Genomic DNA, 24840 nt, shown 5'->3' on the forward strand with positions numbered 1-24840 from the left:
ATAAACATGCCGCATCCCAAAGCAACGTGTGAAGCTGGATGAACACAACAGGCCAAGCTGCATCTTAGGAGCACAAAAGCTGATTTTCGGGCCTAGACCCTTCGTCTAGTGTGTAAAGGGTCTAGGCCCGAAACGTCAGCTTTTGTGCTCCTGAGATGCTGCTTGGCCTGTTGTGTTCATCCAGCTCCACACTTTTGTTATCTCGGATTCTCCAGCCTCTGCAGTTCCCATTATCTCTGATCACGTATCTCGAAGCAGTCTCTTTCAGATGTGCTGTCAGAGCCCATTAAGGTCTCTTGTCGTAAGGTGGTAGTTTCCATACCTCTGGATCTGAAGTGCTGGGTTTAGCTCGCACCAGCTGTGGAATTGTGAGATATCTGAACAGGTAGATGAATTTTTTTTAATGTGGCAACATGATAATCTTAAATTGACTGTGCCATTCAATAAATCATCTTTTCACAGAAGGAAATTAGAGGAAGCATTGTGCTGAAGATTTGGCATTACTGGTATAATCAACTGTAAAGTTATTGTTTGCATCACTTTAATGGGATTGGGTTTTTGAGGCACTTACATGAGCTCAACTGTTTACTGTAAGATGTGAGTACCCTTGAACACTACTTACCCATTTTTGAATCTCTTTATACTTAAGAGAATCACTTGATTGAGACGAGCAAGAGCTTTCATTTTCAGGCCCTGCAATTATAAGTAGTAACAACAGCTGATAGAGTTTAGGTAGCCTGATTTTGGATCGATTCCATATGTGTCATGTTTTAACTAAATTGTAGGCAACATGGAGTCTGAGATTTAGAGACTGCAGTGTTTAATGGGTAAGTTGTGTTTGCATGAATTACCTGACGTTGGTGGAGGATGCTGTGCTGGGGCCCACTAAATTGTCCGGATTCACTGACAGCAACTTGGTGTTTATGAATACTTGTAATTAGCCTTACAAAATGGATTTGCAGCTTGAAATTGGACTGTCTGGCCCCAGATAGGGACTGTACTTCTGCACCATAAGACCTTCAACTTGTTTTCACACAGCACCTTTAAATCTAGTAAAATATCCCAAAATAAACACTGAATCATGAGATTTGTATGATGCATTTCATTCATGATGACTTTGATTAAAGGTACGTTTGATGGAGCATCTTTAAAGGAAGTGTTCAAGGCAGAAAGATTTAGACGAGTGATTACGGATATAAAGGTATGACTCTCAATTGAGGTGACGATGAAAGTAGTAAAGGGTTGGTGATTTCAGAAACTTTCAGAGCTTGAGTAGGTTGCAGGGGGAGAAGACCTTGGATTTGAAACTGAGGATGAGAATTTTCAAGTCAAAGCCTTGCAAACCAGGAACAAATGTAAGTCAACAAAGGTGGTTGATGGGTGGAGTGGACTTAGCGAGTTTGGATAAGGGTAACTGTATTTTGGTTGTGCTCAGGCCTGCAGAAAGTCAAAGTTGAGGCAGCATATTTTGGGTAGATTTTTTCCCTCATTCATGGGCATTGTTGTATTGAACAGCATTTATTGATCATCCATTTTTTTTGACTTGCAGGACGTGGGTGTCTCTTGCTGACGAGCATTTTATTGCCAGCACCTAGCTGCTGTTGAGAAGGTGATGATGAGCTGCTTCCTTGAACCATTGCAGTCCATTTGTTATATGTAGACCCACAGTGCTCTTAGAGAGGGAATTCCAGAATTTTGATCCAGCGGCAATGAAGAACAGCAATATATTTCCAAAGTCAGAATGATGAATGGCTTGGAGGGAGACATGCGTCTGGTGGTTTTTTCATGTATCCATGCCCTTCAAGGTGGAAGTGGTCGTGGGTTTGGGAAGTTTGTTGCCTGAGGATCTTTGGCGAATTTCTTGTATTGTCTTCATCTGCTGTTGCTGTCGGTTGTGGAGGGAGAGGATGCTTGTGGATGTTGTGCCAATCAAGCAGGCTGCTTTATCCTGCATGGTGTCAAGCTTCTTGAGTGTTATTGGGGTTGCACCCATCCAGGCAAGCAGGGAGTATTCAATCACACTCTTGACTTTTGCCTTGTAGGTACTGAACTGTTTCTGCATTACTCAGAAGATGGCCACTTGGTGCTTGGTAGCCAAGCTGAGTGACACATGCTGAGAGATGATTGGACATTCTGATCCTTTGCAATTGAAATTGCCCTTTGTGTAAAGAAACCCCTTCTGTTGAGATCTTGGCAATTTAATTTTCTTAATCTTCAAACAAATGATTTCTAAATTGATTTGGAATGTGCCCAGGGGCCTTTGGGTGCAGGAATTATTGTTGTAGTTTAGTTAAGTGGTGCTGAGGTCAAAGTGCATAACTTCAAATATAATTGTCCATTGGCAGTGCAGCTCTGTACCCTGGTTTCTGTTTGGATGCGATTGGAAAAGTCCCATGTTTTATAGATCTCATTTGCATAGATGCAGGAAAGGTTATGTTGTCTGCTGCCAGGGTTCTGGTACATGTGCTGTAAAGAAGTGAGTACATCCATTTCAAAGTGCATTGTTGGATAAACAAAAAGGTGACCAATTTGCTCGCACCAAGACCAATTTAAGACCATTTCTTCATTTGCATGCTTAATTTGTTTTTCAAAAATTTGAGAGAGGAAGCAGACCATATGGGTTGCTGAAACTTCCTTGAATGTACCATGCAGTACCTTTCATTCATCTGTTTAACATGCTATCTGAAAAGATGATACTTTTTAACTGGAACACTCATACAGTGATTTGGAGTGCCAGCCTACAATACATGTCCAAGTCAGTACAATTTAACCTCTCAACTCAGGCCAGTTCATTTTCATTTATTCATGTGATTGGGCATCTGTAGCTAAGGCAACATTTTATTGCCATCATTACAGCACTGATCAGTGTCAACACTGACTGTATTTTCCCTTTTCAGCTGATTGGCATTTTGCCATGCTTTTTCTTTGCACTGACCCAAATTTTTGCACCATCTTGATACTGAGCTGTCACCATGCAAATATTAGGCATTGAAATGTAGAGTGCAATGTTGATTATCTGTGGTACTGGTGGTTAATTGAAAATTAATGTATAATTGAATTATCAAATGTTTGTAACTTGCATTTGGGGCACAGCAATAATCTTAACACAAAGGAAGGTGAGTGCAGCATACCTTTTCAGGAAGTTCATTCAATGCACTGACTAGGCTGTGAATTTGAGCTTTACTTTGGGTAGAGAAGGCGATGTTTGAGTGATAAGAAATACCAGCGCTGTGTGATTTCAAAAGTTTGTAATTGGTCTCGTTTAATGCGGTTCCTCATCATGTGATCCCTTTCTGATTCCATATTTCACCATACAGACTGGTTATTTTGACTTGGATGAAATGCTAAATGTTCTCAGCTGATATTGCTGGAATGAAATCTGGCTTGACCGAGCACTTTTTAACTTTGCGAGGTGGTCATTGACTACAGCGTAGACACAAGGCTTCAGATTTTGTCTGACAATGAAATACGTATACAGTGAAGAAGGAAAAAAATCAAGCTATCTTACAAGAGAGCACAGTTTGAATTATCTTAAAACCCAGAAAAACACAGTCATACCCCAACATCATCACTTGACAGCAATTCAAATTCAGAATCGTAAATCTTCGGAACCAAATCTTCCTAGTTCTGCCCTGTGAATTGTGAAGTTGTCTTCATGAATACACAGAATAGTGAAAACTCAAGACATTCTAGTCTTCTAACAATTTGAATGCTCATTGAACACTAACAATCTGAATTCTCACCTGAACACTACTGTGTGGAAGTTTCACAAGTTAAACTTCTACACCAAGTTAACTGAGCTTTAACTGAACTTCATCTGCTCCTTTAAGGAGACCAGTTGTATTTGCTTCTGACCTAATTAGGTCTCTTCCAGAACTGTCCTAAAAGCTTTCAATCTCTCTTTTTTAAGTTAAAATTAAACCTTGATTATTTTAAACCAAAAAAAGTTAATACCTTTCAATGTTTACACTCCTTGTTATAATTCTGATATCAATTATATTCTTTTAATGTCATGGTACTGGCACTTAATGAATAAGATTGTGTGGTTCTGGTAGGACCTTTTTCTATTTTAAATCCTTCACAGAAGTAATCATCACCCATAGTTTGAAATCCAAGTTAGTTTGGCTCTAGTTTGAAATCCACACTCAAAATGATGTCTATACACACAGTTATATATATATATTGAAAAAAAATGCATATATCAAGCACACAGCTTTCATCACTCAAGTATTTTGTTCTTTAACTTTTAAACAACACCAAGTTTTCTTGGTTTGCTGAACTTTAATATGCGGGGTGACAGGCCAGTTAAAGTCAACATCAATTTTGATTTTTTCATTGCGAGCGGGTATTGATTAAAAAAGGCAAAGCAGCCAAGCTGTAAGTGATAAAGATAATCGAAAGGGAGTATGAAGAGGATGTAGTGATTCTTTAATGGATTTATACTAATTGTTTTGATGAATTGAATATTCTGTCAATTGTAAAATGTAGCAAGATCATTGGGATATTTCACACCCATTTATCCAACATTTTACAATGGACATATCTCACCATTAGGAAATTGATTTCCTCCACTGCCTGAGCCAGATCATTAGATGTGTTGCTTGTTCCTTAAATTTCCATTACAGTGATTCAGTCTGTCCTCCCATAGTTTCACACTTCCCTCCCCACCCCATTGCCTAAACACAGCTTGATATACCGGATATGCTTCAACTAGAAGCCTCAACTTAGAGTCCTGTATGCTCTCTTGCTTCCTTATTTTCTGTCATCTTGCTTTGGAACTGACCCTTTGAAACAAGTGAATATCACAAGTGATGAGCCTCATTGATTTGGCAGAGGAGTCAATTTGCTGTGTGCCTCGATGCCCTGACTTAAGGGTTGACCTAGCGCACTACAGAGTTGGCCCATTGGCATAGTTTTTTATTTATCTGATGTTGCCTTAGAACAAACTGTCCCCTTAGTTGCTCGGTTGAATGTTCCGTTTTGAATGTTTCATCATTTGCTCTCTTACTACCGTTTGCACTTTTAAAACATTTTAAAAATCAACATTTGCAATTTAATGGTGATCCCCAACTTCACCATCTTGCTCCTTCGTGGCTGGAATCACTAGCTGAAGACTGTCCCAAGTGGAGGAGGAACATCCAGGAAAGCATTGAGCCCCTTGACGTGCTGTCGGGAAAAAGCGAATGCTGGGCGAAAACAGTGAAATGAGTGTACTACCCTGACCATCTTCAGCCCCAGAGCCTACGGTAGCTGCATTGGTCTATACACCCACTTATGGAGAATGGACAAGAGTCATTCATGCCTGTGAGGGACCCCCAGTGATGATGTTGGAGAATGATGCTTCATAGTGGATTCTGCCTATTATTTGTATCTTTGATTGTAGCATTTCTGTGAGAACAATGTATTTTATGATATTTTACTGTTCAAGTATCATCTGGACTTCACTTTATGCACCTGTATCCAAACCCAGGCAGCAATTCAACATTGCTACGTGAGAACTACAACCTACCTGCAGAAATGTTATCTTACTGTTCAAGTTAGACTTTAATTCTTGATTCTGTCTTACTGTTGCATATTTGTTTATATATTCTAGTAATACTTATTGAACAATGCAATGTGACCCACAAGGGTTTGCTTTATGGATGCTTGCAAGCATTTGGCATGAAGATTGTAGAAATGGATTATCACACGTAGGAGGCACTTGTTGATGACCAAAGAAAACAGTGACACCTGCTGTAGGCTGGTGTGTGCCATGACCTGTAGCTGCAGTAGCTTGACAATGTCTGCCATAAAAAACAGCCCAAAAGCCACTCGGTGACTTTATTTGAGGAAGAAGTTACCCATAAGGGATTAGCTTCTTCAGCCATCAGCATCGTGTACATTATGCAGCTACCTCAGTGCCCTTCTGTAGATGAAAGAATGCTGGAAACATTTGGTGTTTAAAAATTCACCTGCCCATCCCGATTACTGCTCCAGACTTGAAACCATAACTCTGTTTCCATTTTCTTCTTCTTCCTCCTTTATTCCTCGTAAACTCCTTTTTCCTGTTACCTGCCACATTTTTCACATCCCACACAGATACTCTGCCATCCTCAGTCCTTCAGTTTATATCATCCTTCTCCGCTCGGCACCCACTCGGCTATATTACAGCTTCCAACAATGCCTCTCGGCAGCTTCTAAAAGTGCCCATCGAGTTACGAGACGTTGCCTCGCTATAAACAACAAGCCAAGTACTGTGTCCCACTCACTGCTGTCTCTGCCCGTGGTTAATTTTGTCATCCTTCTTTTGACCTCCACTTTCTCAGTGACTGTAAACTCTGATTTGAGTAGCTCACGCTATGTCCTCTTCTGTATTTCCCTCCAGAGTCTCTGTTAATTTGTGAGCAAGGCCCTCCTCATCTGTACAGTTGTTATGGATAATTATAGCAACATCATGGCTTTGACGCAAGCATAGCTTGAGCAGTCATAACACCTGTTTTTTAAAAAATGAGGCCTCCCAATAAATGCATTGTGGTGTGTGTTTTGCTTGGAACAGGAGGTCATCAATGGGAAGCATTAAATCTACTTTTGCTCCATCAATGACACCTGATCTGAGTATTTGCAGTGCATTCTGTGTGACACAACAATTCACTATAAAAATACATATTCTGTATTAGAACAGTGTACACACAGTAACTCAATTTCTATATTTTGATCAGGCTAAATTAGAAGAGGCTGAAACTGATAGCAACTAGTCAAAGCTATTGTTGGTTAAACAGAAACATGAGCGGTGGGATGTGGATCCAGAACCTCAACCTGAGCTACAAATCTTCTCAAAAGCAAACTCACATCCAGAACCTCAACCTGAGCTACAAATCTTCTCAAAACTCGCTAGCACCGGTGGGATGTGTTGAAAAAGCATTTAAGTTTATGCTGACCAGTATGTATGTATGAGAGGGCTCTACTGAGCAAATAACACAGCCGAAGTTGACAAAATAGATGTGATTATATAAAACTAAAAGGAGCTTATGAAAGTGTAGAGGATTGTGTGGACTCAGGGCTGTGGGTTGAGGTTTCAGAAAGGAATATTTAAAAAAAAACCCTGCAAAATTGAATGCAAAAAGAAGCTTGGGTATACCCAGGTTAACACACAACGTTTATGTTTATTTCCACGAGGGTCAGTGTAATGTAGAATCTCTAGAAACAGATGTGAGTAATATTTCAAACGAAAGTAAAGAAATGGCAGATTTGTCATGACGTTAGGGCCTGTCTTCATGGTACAGTGGAAAAGATACTACCCCTGACCATACAGAGAAAACAGCCTATACCTAGTCTTTGAGGGAACCAAGAAGTGGAACTTGAGGTTAATGTAAACAACAGAACAGTTTTGGGAAAAATAATTGCCTAAAAGACTGCCACTTGCCCAGTAACTGGTAAAGGGTAGTATCCTCTTCTTAGGCTGTCTCTTGGGGACAGAGGATTATGTGCTTTCACTTTTGGAATTGCAGATCTTGAGGTGACTGAATTAACTATTTCTGATTTTGTACACCCTGTTGGAGACAGAGCTGAAGCTTTGAAAGTGGGAACTCTTTTTGCATGCTTATTCTAGTATTTACCTTTGTTCTCCTTTTAGGCTTGTTTGAGATGATTGAAACGGTTTGGCTCCTTAATGGATGATTCTTTTGGGTTGTCTTGTGCAAAAGATTGCCAATTGGATTTCTGACAGGCTTTGAAGACACCCTCAAAACATTTCCTCTGCCCTCCTGTTAAGCTTCTGTTGTAGTAAAGCTTGGAATAGAGCGCTTGTTTTGGGAATCTTGTGTCAGGCATACAGACATTGGGGAGACCACAGTCATGCTAGCCATAAACCATGTCTGTACCTGGAGATGTTTACCTGAGAGTGGACACTGATATTTGAACATCTGTCCTGCCATTTAAACTGAGGTTTGATGTACTCTTGAGATATATATGAAATATTCTTCGGTAAAATTGCAAAGAAGACCTCAAGTTCTGTCTGACGCCCTGACAGATATTTCTTTCTCAACTAATACCTAATAACAAAAACAAATAGAGAAATTGCAGAGAAACTCAGCAGATCTGTCAACATCGTGCAGAGAAAACGTAGTTAACATTTTGAGTCCAGTGACCCTTCTTCAGAAGTTAAACCATTTCCAGGTTCCAGTGTCTCTGGTTCTTTGGTTGATCCTGATAACAAATACTGTGATGTTTGTCACATTGCTGTTTATGGGATCTTGTCCAACATAAAATTGGTATCATGCTACATATTTATAACAATGACTTCACTCAGAAACTCATTTCAGAGGCTGTAAACTATGTTGGAAGGCACCTTGAAAGGTGGTTTCTTTGCTTCTACTCCTTTATTGACTGGTTCAAATTTTAACCTGCATTCTAATTTTGAATCTCCCCTCTTTCCTTTCAGTTGCCTTTTTAGTCTTTCCTTTTCTTTTCACCCTTCTATTTGTCCCCTTCCCTTTGTGTTCCTGGTTGTTCTTGCTAGCCTGCAGTTATGACTTCCCACATTACCTTACTCTCCAACCTTAGACTCATCAATAAGCTTTCAGGCATGATGTATTATCCTCCTGCTTGCTCCCTTTACAAGATCTCCAGCTGTCCAAAGTTACTGACATTGAAATTCCCCGCCCAGACTATATTTTATGCTGTTGCCATCCTCAGTGCTTCCTCCCAAGTGTTGCTCAACATTGAGGAGCACTACTTCATCAGCTGAGGAGGACGGTCTGTGGTAATCAGTAGGAGGTTTCCTTGCCCATGTTTAACCTGAAGTCACAAGACTTCATGGAGTCTGGAGTCAATGTTGAGGTTTCCTCGAGCAGCACTCTCCCGATGCTATACCACTGTGCCTCCCCTGGGTCTGTCCTGCTGATGGGACAGGACATATCCAGGGATGATGATGGTGGTGGTGTCTGAGACATAGTCATATTTACAGAATCATACCTTTTATAGACAATGTCAGGTAGTTGTTTAACTAGTATGAGACAGCTCTCCCAATTTTGGCACTAACCCCCAGATGATAGTGAGGATGACTTTGCAGGGTCGACAGGGCTGAATCTGCTGTTGTCTTTTCTGGTGCCTAGGTTGATGTCAGGTCATCTGTCCAGTTTCACTTCTTTGTGACTGTGTAGTGATTAGTACAACAGAGAGGCTTGCTAGGCCATTTCGGAGGGCAGTTGAGAGTCAACCACGTTGCTGTGGATCTGGAATCACCTGTAGGCCAGACCAGGTAAGGATGGCAGATTTCCTTCCTTGAAGGACATTAGTGAACGAGATGGGTTTCCCCAACAAACGGCAATGATTTCATGGTGATTAGTAGATTCTAATTTACAGATATTTTGTTGAATTCAGATTTCACCATCTGCTGTAGTGGGATTCAAATCTAGGTCCCCAGAACATTAGCTGGGTTTCTGGATTAATAGTCTAGTGATAATACCATTAAGCCTGAAATTCTATCCAATTGTATTCGCTTCCCCTCCTTTTGGTCTTTACAGTCCCTGACTGTGTGGTGACCAGAAGATGTTGCTATTTAATGATTTCTCAGTCTTCCTGATTAAAATGCACGTAAATAAGCTTAAATTCCTTTTTGATCCTGGTATGTTCCAATTTAGCAGCGGTCCATCATATAAAAGCAATCTGTTTATACTTTACCGCATGATCTAGACTGGGGTGTCAAAGCATAATCGAAAAATTAATAGATGACAGGACTTGAAAGTATAGTGAACTGTGAGGACAATCGTGTTGAATGTCATGGGGATGAAGACAGGTTGTGGATCTGATGGACAAGCGGCAGATGAAATTAATGTAGACAAATGTAAAATGATTCATTTTGGAAGAGTGAGGAGAGGCAATACAAAATTAAGGGTACAGTTCTAAAGTGGTAGAAAAGCAACAGCACCTGGGTGTGTATGTGTACAAATCATCCAGGTGACAGGATGAGTTGAGAAAGTGGTTAATCATAAAATATGAGACATTCTGGCCTTTCTGAAGTGTTGCATAGAATACAAAGACAGGGAAGTTGTGATGAGCCTATATAAAACACTAGTTCAGCCTCAACTGAGGTAGTGTCCTGTTCTAGCACTTAAAATAATGTGAAGGCATTGGAAAAGATGCAGAAGGTCATGCCTTACAAACCTTATCGAGTTTTTTGAGGATGTGACCAGTAAGGTTGATGAGGGTCAAGCTGTGGATGTGGTGTATATGGACTTCAGTAAGGCATTTGATAAGGTTCCCCATGGAAGGCTCATTCAGAAGGTCAGGAGGAATGGGATACAGGGGAACTTAGCTGCTTGGATACAGAATTGGCTGGCCAACAGAAGACAGCGAGTGGTAGTAGAAGGAAAATATTCTGCCTGGAAGTCAGTGGTGAGTGGGGTTCCACAGGGCTCTGTCCTTGGGCCTCTACTGTTTGTAATTTTTATTAATGACTTGGACGAGGGAATTGAAGGATGGGTCAGCAAGTTTGCAGACGACACAAAGGTCGGAGGTGTCGTTGACAGTGTAGAGGGCTGTTGTAGGCTGCAGCGGGACATTGACAGGATGCAGAGATGGGCTGAGAGGTGGCAGATGGAGTTCAACCTGGATAAATGCGAGGTGATGCATTTTGGAAGGTCGAATTTGAAAGCTGAGTACAGGATTAAGGATAGGATTCTTGGCAGCGTGGAGGAACAGAGGGATCTTGGTGTGCAGATACATAGATCCCTTAAAATGGCCACCCAAGTGGACAGGGTTGTTAAGAAAGCATATGGTGTTTTGGCTTTCATTAACAGGGGGATTGAGTTTAAGAGTCGTGAGATCTTGTTGCAGCTCTATAAAACTTTGGTTAGACCGCACTTGGAATACTGCGTCCAGTTCTGGGCGCCCTATTATAGGAAAGATGTGGATGCTTTGGAGAGGGTTCAGAGGAGGTTTACCAGGATGCTGCCTGGACTGGAGGGCTTATCTTATGAAGAGAGGTTGACTGAGCTCGGTCTCTTTTCATTGGAGAAAAGGAGGAGGAGAGGGGACCTAATTGAGGTATACAAGATAATGAGAGGCATAGATAGAGTTGATAGCCAGAGACTATTTCCCAGGGCAGAAATGGCTAGCACGAGGGGTCATAGTTTTAAGCTGGTTGGTGGAAAGTATAGAGGGGATGTCAGAGGCAGGTTCTTTACGCAGAGAGTTGTGAGAGCATGGAATGCGTTGCCAGCAGCAGTTGTGGAAGCAAGGTCATTGGGGTCATTTAAGAGACTGCTGGACATGCATATGGTCACAGAAATTTGAGGGTGCATCCATGAGGATCAATGGTCGGCACAACATTGTGGGCTGAAGGGCCTGTTCTGTGCTGTACTGTTCTATGTTCTATGTTCTAGAATGGATTTTTGGGAATGTATTGATGGATGAAGGAATTTGGTTTCATGAGTAAATTAGAGAAGTTGGGCGTAGTCACTTCTGATGAGGGAAGACTTATGATTAAGGTGCTTAAAGCCATGAAGGTTCTGGGCAGAGTGGATGGGGAGAACCTTTCCATTGGTGGTAAGATCAGAGGACACTAATTTCAGGCAAATGGCAAAATAAGCGACAGAAACAAGATATGTTCTGATCTGTGTGTGGTGCGACAAAGTAAAGGCCTACAAAGCAAAATTGAATAGTTATTTCAACAGGAACCAGAGGTGTTTGGAGGCGGCATTGCAATGGACTGGTGATTTTGTCTTGCTGCTCATTGCACCACCAGGAATTGAAGGGATAAAGTCTATGTAAGACAGGTGGGGGAGCAGAACCAAGGGAGTTTATAGAAACCTGGTGGTCACAACAGGTTGAATGATTTTTGTCTGTCTTGTAACTATGCTGAGATTTCATCTAACAATTTTAATACAACAGCAAAATCATTTCCCAGAATCAGGCAAAAATTGAGACTGGACTACATATGGCAATATTAGGACAACTAATCAAAACTCTGTTTACATAACTCGGTGAGAAATGAGGAAGTTCCAGTTTAAACCAAAAACACCAACAGTGGTAGAATAAATTAAGTGGCAAATCTACAAGTGATAGTATTGAAATTTGTTCAAGAATTTATTTGATAAATACAAGGAATAATCAGTTTGGAGGCAACTAATGTCATCCTGTAAGTTAGGACTTCTGCATGTCTATGTTCATCATTAATGTTTTTCTTCCCACACAGATTCTTTTCTGCACATTGAATACTCACAGAATTGATATGGACAAGCTCCTTGGAGGACAGATAGGCCTGGAAGACTTTATTTTTGCACACACAAAGGGCCTGAAGAAAGAAGTTGACGTGTTTAAAGCAGAGGATGCTCTGGGACTTACTATAACTGACAACGGGGCAGGATTTGCTTTTATAAAAGTAGGTTTGAATTCTGTACCCAAGCCAAGACAGAAAGTAGCACTCGGTTTGCATCAAGTATAATGTGAAACTTTTCCTGTCGAATAATTTTGCTTGTTTGTTTATTACTTCCCCCAGTAATACAGTTGCAAATTTTACTGCCTTTGCAAGCCATTTTGAGTCTTATCTTTTCTATCATTGTTGAAAAAATTTGTAACCTCTTAAAGCAAAGTTGTACACCATCCTGACTTGGATGGATGTCAGATAACACGGTGTGAAGCTGGATGAACACAGCAGGCCAAGCAGCATCAGAGGAACAGGAAAGTTTGATGTTTCAGGTCGAGACCCTTCTTCAAAATATGGATAGATGTCACTTTTCTTGCTGGATCAAGTTCCATCTATTCAAATTCCTCCCTACCTAATTGCACTGTGGCAGTTCACCATCAAGCGTACTGAGGTGCCAGTTGATTCATTAAGTCATCTTAAGACCAGTTAGGAATGGGTAATAAATGCTTATCATGTCAGTGACTCTTGCATCCAAAGAATTGTATTGAAAGTTGAATTAAACTCTATTGTTCTATGCTCATGCATAGGGTCATAGAGCACAAAAACAGATGCTTCAGTCCAACCATAATCCCAAACTAGTCCCACTTGCCTGCTTCTCGCCCAACTCCCTCCAAACCTTTCCTGTTCATGTAGTTACCTCAGGGTCTTTTAAATGTTGGAACTGTGCCCATATTTACCATTTCCTCAGCAAGTTCATTCCACATGTGAACCACCCTCTGTTTAAAAAAAAATTGTCCCTTGTCTTTTTTAAATTTCTCTCCTTAAAAATATGCCCCTAGTCTTGAAACCCTTCCCCCCCACCCATTCAGGGGACAAGGCACCTACCATTAACCTCTAAGGTCATCTGTCAACCTTCTACGCTTCATTGGAAGAAGGTCCCAGCTTATCTAGCCTCTTCTTATAACTCAGACCCTCCATGCCGGGCAGCATCCTGGTAAATTGCTTGTGAACCCCCTCTATCTTAACAATATCCTTCCTATAACTGGGCGACCAGAATTGGACACAGTATTCCAGAACAGCCCTCTGTACATACTGTCCATTAACTTCCTTCCCCTTCAATTCCTGCCAGTGTTTACACGACTTCCATTGACACTAAAAATGAATGTGTATTTGATGACACCAGCTTTTCATCAAACCATTAGCTGTTCAGATATATATATTTATAAAGGTTGTTAGCTGCAGACTTTGGTGGGAGTGAAATTTCACAAACACTGGAGAACAAAACCCACCTTCACCTGTAGAATTTTTGCTTTTTATCCCTAACTCCCCTGAGGTGGCAGTGTTGTGTTAACATGATGATCTTGAAATGGGTGTTGGTGTGTTTTGTATTTATGTACAGATCAAAACACTTAATGTTGGTAACCTGATGCTAAGCAGATCTGCATGGCAGTATCTGACCTGTTTGGATGTCAAGCCTTTTTGTTTTGCACATTGTCCTGGAGACTATATTGTTCTCCGGAATTAACTGTGTTCATGCTTGGATTGCAAACTTTTCTTTCACAGGTGGAGAGATGGCAACACTATTTAATGATGATCCGGAGTGGACTGCTCTTGGGTCAGGGATGCAGAATTGATAACTTTGAAAAAGAAATCGGATAGGATCTTGATGAGTTGCTTCCAGGGCTATGATGGAAAGCACTGGAAACTAATTAGTTGTCATTTCACAGAGCCAGCACAGGTGCAAGGAGCTGAATGGCACATCCTGTGCTCCATATTCCAAGATAAAATCTAAAATTTGAAGTCTCCTTTGTGTACAAGACTGGTTGACTGAAGCTTATAAATTGGAAAAGCTGTAATTTAAAACAAAAGTACCCAATTGCACATAAAGGGACTGAAAGTAAAATGTCAGTCCCTTTTGCATGCTCAGTGCAGAAGGAAGTGCCAGAAGGGTTGGGTTTGGGTGTGGATATTTCCAGTAGGCAATCTACTGACTGAAAAAGTCAGCCAGCAGATCATTGTTGATAGAATAAACACCGCAAAATGTTGGCAAGGGGAAGGAAGTTATTACTGCTATGTTTGCACTGGATAATGACTTTTTTTCTTTGTAGATAGAATTATTATTCTATGTGAAAACAAGGGTTGGTTACTCAGTTGCGTAGTTGAATCAATTAGTGTTGGAGGATATGTGTCATTAGTTTCCAGAAATGGAGGTAGCTATCCACAGGTTTACTTCGCAAATTGTAATTGACAATTAAGTATGCATTTACATTGTTTGGGTTATAAACTCTTGAGTACTGATAATCGTGAAATTCCCACTGAATCAGATCTCGGTGAATTCAGAGATCTATCGTGTAGCCACAACAGTTTTAGATTGTTTCTTTATAAACTGTTCCGTTTTAGTATTACCTAATGTTCCTTTTACGTGCCTCATTAATGATTTCAATTTTTCTGAACATGATTCATTGGTCAAATCTTGAAGACAAAGTTAGTTATGGAGCTACCTGAGGCAGTCTCACAGACCTACTCATGATTACTTAGCTAACGCATTAAAATGAATTCCTTGTGACAGAAATCACTTTCCAGGATGCCCTTTGTACATAACTGTTTATGTATCAATAAAAACACCTAAATACTCTGAAACTGACGCAACTTTGAAATTTAAAAACAAATCTTGAACAAGATGACATCATGTCTACATACCACACCTAACATTTTCCCCTTTCTTTTTCTGGCTTTGGGAGAATGGGATGTAAATCTGAATTGTTTAGATGAGCTCTTTTGGGTCCTTTTACCAGTTATATGTCAGCTTGTTATGCATCTGTCCTCAGAAGCAACTGTTGAACAGTTGACAAGTTTGTTTGAACAAAGAAACCTACAGCACAGGAACAGGCCCTTCGGCCCTCCAAGCCTGCGCCAATCAAGATCCTCTGTGGTTATATATCGTAATAGGAAGAAAGCATTTTGTTGCACATTCCTTAAAAAAGTACTTGCCTGATTGCAGTTTATGTAACTGTGTATGATTGTATCTAGGTCTAATACTGGCATTGGAGGTAGTCCAACAAAGGTTGACTCGACTGATACCAGGTGTGGAAGGACTGCCTTCTGAGGAGAGATTGAATAGTTTGGGCCTGTACTTGTTGGATTGAGAGGTTACCTGATTGGAACACCCAAGATTTAAGAGTAGATGAAGAAAGGTTGTTTTCTCTTGTAGGAGGGTCAGGGAGCAGAGGGCATCATCTTAGGATAAGGATTCTCCCATTTGAGACAGATGAGGAATTTCTTCGGAGAGGGTAGTGAATCTGAAATGCTTTACTGCAGAGACCTCAAGGCTGATTCACTGAGTATATTGAAGGTTGAGGCACAGATTTAGCCAGTAAGGGATTGAAGGTTTTTGGAAAGAGGCAGAAAAGTGGAGTTGGTTATGAGGTCTATGTAGTCGCAATGGTAAACCGGGGTCAATGGGCTGATTGTCCGACTCCTGCTACATTTTGTGTTTTCCAGCCACAATTCGAATGAATGTGTATTGCACTGCCACCTAGTGGCATTTAGAGGCCTATTCCGGATAATTGTATCACTATTGTTCCTTAACCATTTTTGATGTGTTCTTAAAAGTAGCCATGCTAATTATTTTCCCATGTATAAACAAGTTGTGAAGACAGGTTATGTGTCTGTGTATTTTTTACATGAAAGATGTATTGGATGTCTTGAACCTAAATTGACCCAAAAATCATCCTCCCAATACTTAGTGATTCTTAACTTTTTTTCTACTCGTCCATTCCCTGGCTCATCCCTCTCGCTTCGGGTGAGGCCCTAGGGGAGCTGGCTGAAGGAGGCGGCAAGTGGGAGGATTGAGGTACAGAACTGAGGAAGTGCCAGTTTGTTTTTCAGAAAGTGACCATGCTTTTCAGAAAAAGGATGGAGACAGTATTGTTTAGGAAATAGCCCTAATTTACTGACTACACCTAAGTAGAAAGTCACTTTGGAATACGCTTTAAATGGATAAAACCTATTATTGAAGGTCTGCATGACATTTTAAAATTTGTGCATGTTGATTTGATTACGCTAACAATGGTCACATTCTTCTTCCCTCCCCTCTCAGCAGATTGTGTATCTGAGAGGAACAAGCACAGCCAAGTTCACAGCTTGTTACCAGTTGGAATCAAGTTGATTATAATCAAGAATAGTCTGAGTTGCTTCCTCCCAAGTTCAATATGGTATTGGAGATTTTGGTACCTCTTAAATTTGGAGACTGAGAATTAGGATTAACACAATCTCTAGCACTAGTCCAACTCCTTTATTTTTAATTGAAGTTTTTAAATGTTAAACAGAATGGTTTGTACTATACAATAAAGTGACTCAAATTGTCTGAGATGATCAATCTGGGGTAGGTTAATTAAGAATTGATCTTTGACAGAGATTTTTGCTGCTTGGTTTACCAGGCATATTCTCATCAATATGCATCTCCTGTCTGTTTTCTTGGGGAAATTTATTGAAAGAAATGCTTTATTCAAATATGATTACATACAGCATGGTGAGTTCATTAGATTCTCTGTCTCAATGAATTATGTAGTTTAAATCATATAGAAATGGGTTGATTGGCACCTCCTGTCCTTGCTGATGTTTCAGCTTCATTTGTCTCCTTCCACTTTTCCTGCTCTAAATCTGCCATCTTTTCAAATATTTATTTCAACATATCCTTCATTCTCTTTGCCTCCATATACCTGTCTAACTTCAAAGCATCTGCACTCATCACTCCCAGAGAAACAGAGCAGTTCATATTTTTAAATTTGTTTGTGTGATATGGACATGGCTGGCTCAGCCTGCATTCACTATCTATCCCTGATTTCCCTGGAGGAGCTGGTGATGAGCTGCCTGCTTGAACTGCTGTAGTCCTCGGGGAATAAAAGCACTTACAGCTGTTAGAAAGAGAGTTCTGACGTAGTGACTGTGAGGAAAAGGTGATATAGTTTCAGGCCATGATAGTGTGCCTCTAAGAGGGGAATTCCCATGTGGTATTCTCATCTGTTGCTCTTGCTCTTACTGATGATGGAGGTCGTGAGTTTGGCAGGAGTTGTCAAAGGAGGCCTGGTGAATTCATGCACTGCATCTTGTAAATGGCGCATTCTGCTGCCACAATGGATCAGTGATAAGGAGAGTTCATATTTAAAGATGGCTGATGAGGTGCTGATCAAGCAGGCTGCTCTATTCTGAACAGTTTTGAGCTTTGTGTATTGTAGGAACTGGAACCATTCAGGCAAATAGAGAGTATTCCATCACAATTATACTTTGCATATTGTTGCAAGCATAGTACATTACAGTGCAGTACAGGTCCTTCGGCCCTTGATGTTCCACCGACCTGTGAAACCAGTCTGAAGCCATCTAATGTACACTATTCCATTATCATCCATATGTTTATCCAATGACCATTTAAATGCCCTTAAACTTGGCAAGTCTACGACTGTTGTAGGCAGGGCATTCCATGCTCTTACTACTCTCTGAGTAAAGAATCTCCCTCTGACATCTGTCCTATATCTATCACCCCTCAATTTAAAGCAATGTACCCTTGTGCTAGCCATCACCATCAGAGGAAAAAGGCTCTCACTGTCCACCCTATCTAATCCTCTGATCATCTTGTGTCTCTATTAAGTCACTTCTTAACCACCTTCTCTCCAACGAAAACAGCCTCAAGTCCCTCAGCCTTTCCTCATAAGACCTTCTCTCCATAGCAGGCAACATCCTGGTGAATCTCCTCTGCACCCTTTCCAATGCTTCCACATCCTTCCTATAATGTGGCGACCAGAACTGTTCGCAATACTCCAAGTGTGGCCGCACCAGAGTTTTGTACGGCATTGGGGAGGCAGGATATAAGTTACCAACCATAGAACCTTAGCCTCTGACCAGTTCTTCATAGTAATGCTATTGAACAGCAAAGCTTTTATTACCAAAGGAATAGAGTGTAAAAGTACGAGAGTATTTCTGTACCCATAAAAGGTAGTAGTGAGATAACACTTGGAGCATACAATTTTAGTCTCCTCCAGAGGGGAAGGATTTGACTTGTGAAGAGAGATTGAGCAGCTTAGGCCTTAACTGTGGAGTTTAAAAGAATGAGAGAAGATCTAACGGATCTGTGCAAGATGTTAAAGAGGATTGACAAAGTAGACACTGAGTGGATGTTTCTTCACAGGGTAATCGAGAACAAGAGGTCATAATTTCACGAAAAGGGATAGCAGATTTCAAACATGACGAGAATTTACTGAAGAGAACAGCAGAAGACCAGAACATACAGAACCAGAATTAAGCCAGTGGGCCTAACAACTCTGTTTTGCCATTTGATCTTCTGCCTTCTCCCCATAATCCTTGATCCCCTTACTAATCAAGAGCCTATCTATTTCTGTCTTAAATATACTCAATGACTTGGCCTCCAGAGCCTTCTGCAGCAATGAGTTTCACAGAATTGCCACCCTCTGGCTGAAGAAATTCCTCCTCATCTTAATTCAAAAGGCTCATCCCATCACTCTGAGACTGTGCCTTGGATCCTAGTGTCTCTTTCTAGTTCTCTCAAAATCTCTGGTGTTAAACTATCCCAGAGTGTGGTGGCTGCTGGGGTAAATTGGATGAAATAGATTTTTAATTTATAATTGTTGAAAAGTAATGAAGAGTGGGTAGAAAAGTGCAGTTGAAGCCGACATGAGATTAGCCTTTTTTTAAAATCAAATAGTGAGCTGGCTCGAGGGGCTGAATTGTCTATTCTTACGTCCAGTTCATATGTTCTTAGATTTGATCTGTTGATTGGATCATTACTGTACCATGCCCATGGCAGGAAAGTATGCAAAAAAGATTTGCAAGGATATTATTGAGACTAGAGGGTTTGAGTTATGAGGAGAGGATGGAAAGGCTGGGACCTTTTCTCATGGAGCATAGGAGGCTGAGTGCTGACCATATAGAGGTTTATAAAATCATGAGCAACGTAGGTTAGGTGAATAGCCAAGGTCTTTTTCCCCAAGTTAGGGCAATCCAAAATTAGAGGACATAAGTTCAAGGTGTGGGGAGAAAAAATTAAAAATACTTGAGCGGCAGATTTTTCTCACAGGAGGTGGTTTTTATGTGGAATGAACTGCCGGAAGAAGTGGTAGATGCAAGTACTGCTACAACATTTAAAAGACGTTTGGATAGGTACATAAATGGAAAATGCAGGCAAATGTGACCAGTTCAGTTTCGGAAACCTGAGTGGCATGGCCAAGTTATGCTGAAAGGTCAGTTCTGTGCTCTGACTATATTGCACCTCATTTTGACAAATGCAGTTGCTGGCATTCCTGCCTACACTCTTCATTAAAACAGGATTGATATTGCATCTCGGTGATAATACTGAAGTGGGAGATATGCAATACTGATGTTACAGATTGTTGTTAAATACAATTCTGATGGTCCGCAGTACCTGCTGGGTGCCCAGTTTTGCTCAATTTGTTGGACTAGCTGGATTTGTTTGTAGTTAGTTATTTAGCAAGGGGATCAAAAGGCAGTGTATTGAAGTTGCTGATCTGATGCTATTTTATAAAGATTTCAGGGTTCCAGTATTATTTGTGTAAGCTCATAATTGCCTCACCGTGGCTCATTGTTTGAAATGAGGAATTGCTAGATCTTCTCTGTTGTAAATCATTTATTTGCTGATGGATTTTTTTGTCCTTCTGTAGATAAGGTACTGAATGTGTTTCTACCAACATAGCCAATGTTCTGAGAAGTTTAGAAATAAAGTAGCCAGCTAGGCATCACCTGTCAAGTGATGCATCAAGCCAAACATTGACAGCATTGATATTAAATCACTATTTTGGCTTCCTTAACTCAGAATTATTCCACATTAAACTGTTTTTATTGGCAATAACATTTTGGAATGATTCAAGTCAGGGATGCAGAGAGGCCTGAATTGGAGGAGTGCTGATATGTTATTGGGTTGAATTCAGCATGCAGTGAGAAATAAAATGTAACAAACGTGCTGTGTGTGTTGACAACCAGAAGCTGTTTCTGTTTTAGATTGTTGATTGGAAAGATGTTACTGCTAACAGTGCTTGAATTCTCATTTTCTTTCCTTTTCCAGCGCATAAAAGAGAACAGCATCATCGACCGAGTCAAAGTAATCCTTGTCGGTGACCACATTGAATCAATCAATGGTCAGGGTGTAGTGGGATGTCGGCACTATGAAGTGGCCAAGATGCTGAAAGAGTTGCCAAAAGGCCAAACATTCACTTTGAAACTGGTAGAAACTACAAAAGCGTTTGGTAAGTTTTGACAACCAGTTACAGTCCTCCTCCCTCTCTTAGCCTACCCTGGAGCTGTTTAATGACAAAGGTATTATTATGGCCTGAATTATTTGCCATCTATGCTCATGACTTGAATGTAAGGTATCCCAATTTGCTACTGATACAAAGGTAGGTAAGAGAGCCTGTTGTGCCACATCTGGAGTGTTGTGTTTTGATCACCATATTTAAGAAAGGATGTACTGCTTTGTAGACTATTGAGATGAGATACACTAGGTTGATCCTTGGAATGAAGGTGTTGCTTTGTGAAGACCTAAACAGGTTAGAATTTGGAAGAATGAGGTATGGTATTGGGTGAGACAAGATTCTAAGTTGCCTTGACAGGGTAGATGTTGACAAAGTATTTCCATTAGTGGCAGAATCTTGAATCAGGTGACATAGTTAAAGAATAAAGAGATTTTCCTTTCAAACTGAGATGCAAAGGAATTTCCCTTTTGTGGAGGGTAGGCTATGTCTGGAATTCTCTACTCCAGAGAGTTGTGTAGGTTAGATAATTGGAAATAATTGAAGAGGAAGTAAATGGATTTTTGAAATATCAGAATTGAGGGCTAGGAGGACTTGGCACAAAAGAGGAGTTGAAGTCTGAGGCAGTTCAGCCCTGATCTTTTCGAATGACACGGCAAGCATGAGGGGCTAATTGGCCTACTCCTGCACCTATTATATTTTTATTTGCGTCAATCTGTCTTTTTTAAAACTGTATGCAGCATCATGGCTGAATTAATATTTTTGAGCTAGTTAATGCTACCTAACCCACTGCCACCTCCAAATTTATCCTGCCTGCTCTGCCATTCCAAAGTGACCCTGAAACTGTTGGATTGTTATTTAACAAGAAAATGCAATTTTTTTTATCTGCCTGCGGAATGTGGGTATTGCTGGCTAGTCCTGCATTTATTGCCTATCATATCGCCAATTCATGATTGCCCTTGAGAAGGTGCTGCCTTGAACTGCTGTCGTTCATGTTGGGGAGGTACACCCACAATGCTGTTGGGAAGAGGTGGCGATATAGTTAGAATCCAGTATGCTTTGTGATTTGGAGAGGAACTTGCAGGAGGCAGTGCCCATTTGCTGCTCTTGTCCTTCATGGATTGTTCTTGTGCATGGAAAGTGTTGTCAAAGGAGCCTTAAAGATAGAGTCTGATGTTAACCTTTTAAGTGCAGGACTGCATAGTTCCTTCCTGTGTGAGAAAGATCTGCTCAGCATTATTGATATAACAAGGTGTAGAGCTGGATGAACACAGCAGGCCAAGCAGCATCAGAGGAAATTTCTGAAGAAGGGTCTAGGCCCGAAACGTCAGCCTTCCTGCTCTGATGCTGCTTGGCCTGCTGTGTTCACCCAGCTCTGTACCTTATTATATCAGATTCTCCAGCATGTGCAGTTTCTACTATCTCTGATCAGCATTATTCTCTGCTTAGCCGAATTTCTACGTTACTATCATTGAAATCCAATTTCAACATCTTGGAAGTTGCCATTGCCCAGAAACTGAACTGGATTTGTACTGATGGTTGTGGGTTGCTACACTCTATTTTGTAAATGTTATGCACTGCTGCTACTCTGTACCATTAGTGGAGGGAGTCAATGTTGAAGATCGTGGACGGGGTGCCAGTGAACAGGCTACTATGTACTGGGTGACGTTAAGCTTTTTTGTGTTTTGTTGGAGCTGCATCCGTTCAAACAATTGGGAACTATTCGTGCTTCGTAGATGGTGAACAGACTTTTTAATGGCAGAAGGTGTATTACACACCGCAGAATTCCAAACCTCTGACCATTCTCAGAGCTACAGTGTATTTATGGCTGGTCTGGTTCAGTTTCTGACCGATGGTAACTCTCAAGATGTCAGAAGTGAATGATTCTGGGATAGTTGTGCCATTGAATGTCAAAGAGCAATGGTTATTTTTTTTCTTTCTTGAGATCATCATTGCTTGGCACTTGTGTGACATGAATCCTATCAGCACAAACAGAGATGAAGTTCAGCCTTGTTGCATATAGACACAAACTTAAGTATCTGAGGAGTCATAATAGCATTAAGCATTGTGCTGTCATCAGTGAACATCTTGTCTTCTAACCTCTTGATGAAAGAAAGATCTTTGAAACAGCAGATGATGTTGGACCAGGACTGAGACGATTGGCCTCTGACAAACACAACTATCTTTCTTTGTTAATAATATGTGAGGCTGGATGAACACAGCAGGCCAAGCAGCATCTCAGGAGCACAAAAGCTGACGTTTCGGGCCTAGACCCTTCAGGCCCGAAACATCAGCTTTTGTGCTCCTGAGATGCTGCTTGGCCTGCTGTGTTCATCCAGCCTCACATTTTATTATCTTGGATTCTCCAGCATCTGCAGTTCCCATTATCCCTGATACTATCTTTCTTTGTGTTCAGTATGTCGTCACCTATTGGATGGTTGACTGCCTTATTTGCATTGATTCCAGTTTTGCTTGGGAACTTGGGCATAGGCTGTCAGCTGCTTTGATGGCAAGGACAGTCACTGTCACCTCACCTCTTAGGTTTAGCTGTTTATGTTCATGTTTGGAACAACGCTGTAAAGCCAGTAACTAAGTAGTCCTTCTAACTGAGCAAAGCAACTGGAACATCAGTGAGCACATTATTATAAAGCAGTCAGTGCTTGCAGTACTGTTGATTGAGAATAGCCTAATGGACAGTTATTGGCCGCGTTGGAATTTGACCTTGTTGAGAAGTCATAGCAGTCTGAAAACATTCATCCTGTTTCCTCCCCACAGATGCTGCCTGACTATATAGGTTTTTGAGAAACTTCTGCTTTTGTTGGATTTGTCCTTTTTGAATGTGAGACGTAGCTGAGCGATTTCATAACTGGATATGGCAGAACTGTAGAAGTCTGATCTGTTAGTTGTGGGATCATTTGGCTCTGTACATCACCTGTAGCTTCTGTTTGGAAGCGTTGGTCTTGCGTTTTCACTTCTTCATTTGCAGGTGTGTGCCTAGTGCTGTCTTTGGTGTGCCTTCTGCATTTCTCATGGTTGACCTGATGGTGGTGGTTGTAGAATAGTAGCTTTGCAGGGTCATGCAGTTACAGATGGTGGTTAAATAGAATTCTGCTGTTGATGGCGAACAGTGTCCTCTGTATCAAGTTTTTTGAGTTTTTAATTCATGGGATGTGGCCTTCACTGGTATTTATTGCCTGTCCCTAATTCCCCAGGAGGCATTAACAAATCAAACGTATTATTACAGAATCATGAAATCCAGACATGGAAAGGATATCCGATTTCTTTCCCTAAATGAATAGCAAACCAGATTGATTTTTAGGACACCAGAGTAGGAACTGCCGATGCTGGAGAATCTGCGATAACATGGTCTGAAGCTGGATGAACACAGCAGGCCAAGCAGCATCAGAGGAGCAGGAAAGCTTGACGTTTTGGGTCGGGACCCTTCAGAAATGGGGGAGGGGAATGGGATTCTGAAATAAATAAGGAGACGGGGAGGCGGATAGAAGATGGATAAAAGAGAAGATAGGGTGAGAGGAGACAGACAGGTCAAAGAGGCGGAGTTAGAGCCAGTGAAGTTGAATGTAGGTGGGGGGTTAGGTCAGCCCAGGGAGGACGGACAGGTCGGGGGGTGTGGGATGAGGTTAGTGGATAGGGGATGGGGGTGGGGCTTGAGGTGGGAGGAATGGCTAGGGAAGCGGGAACTAACTGGGCTGGTTTTGGCGTGTGGTTGGGGGGAGGGGAGATTTTGAAGCTTGTGAAATCCACATTGATACCCTTAGGCTGCAGAGTTCCCAAGCAGAATATGAGATGCTGTTCCTGCATGTTTCGGGTGGCGTCATTGTGGCAATGCAGGAGGCCCAAGATGGGTGTGTCCGAGGAGTGGGGGGTGGAATTAAAATGGTTCGTGACTGGGGGGTGTGATTTTTTTTGTTGCGAACAGAGCGTAGGTGTTCTGCAAAGCGGTCCCCAGGCCTCTGGTTTCCCCGATGTAGAGGAGGCCACAACGGGAACGGCGGATACAGTATATAACATTGACAGATGTGCAGGTGAACATCTGTTTGATGTGAAAAGTCTTCCTAGGGCCTGGGATCGGGTTGAGGGGGGAAAGTATAGGGGCAGGTGTAGCACTTGCTTCGGTTTCAGGGAAAAGTGCTGGGAATGGTGGGGCTGGAGGGGAGTGTGGAGCGGACAAGGGAGTCACGGAGAGAGTGGTCCCTC

General features: G+C 41.3%; 1 protein-coding gene across 3 annotated transcripts in view; it reads left to right on the forward strand.

The window, feature by feature from the left end:
- Positions 1-24840, forward strand: part of gipc2 (GIPC PDZ domain containing family, member 2) — a 74182-nt gene that overhangs the window by 37640 nt on the left and 11702 nt on the right. For all 3 annotated transcript variants that reach the window (XM_048539913.2, XM_048539912.2, XM_059648144.1), the window contains exons 2-3: positions 12176-12361; positions 20439-20619. In XM_048539913.2, the coding sequence (XP_048395870.1) occupies positions 12176-12361; positions 20439-20619 (367 nt within the window). The remainder of the gene's footprint in view (positions 1-12175; positions 12362-20438; positions 20620-24840) is intronic.

Source organism: Stegostoma tigrinum, chromosome 8 (assembly GCF_030684315.1).
Source record: "Stegostoma tigrinum isolate sSteTig4 chromosome 8, sSteTig4.hap1, whole genome shotgun sequence".
Taxonomy (NCBI): Eukaryota; Metazoa; Chordata; class Chondrichthyes; order Orectolobiformes; family Stegostomatidae; genus Stegostoma; species Stegostoma tigrinum.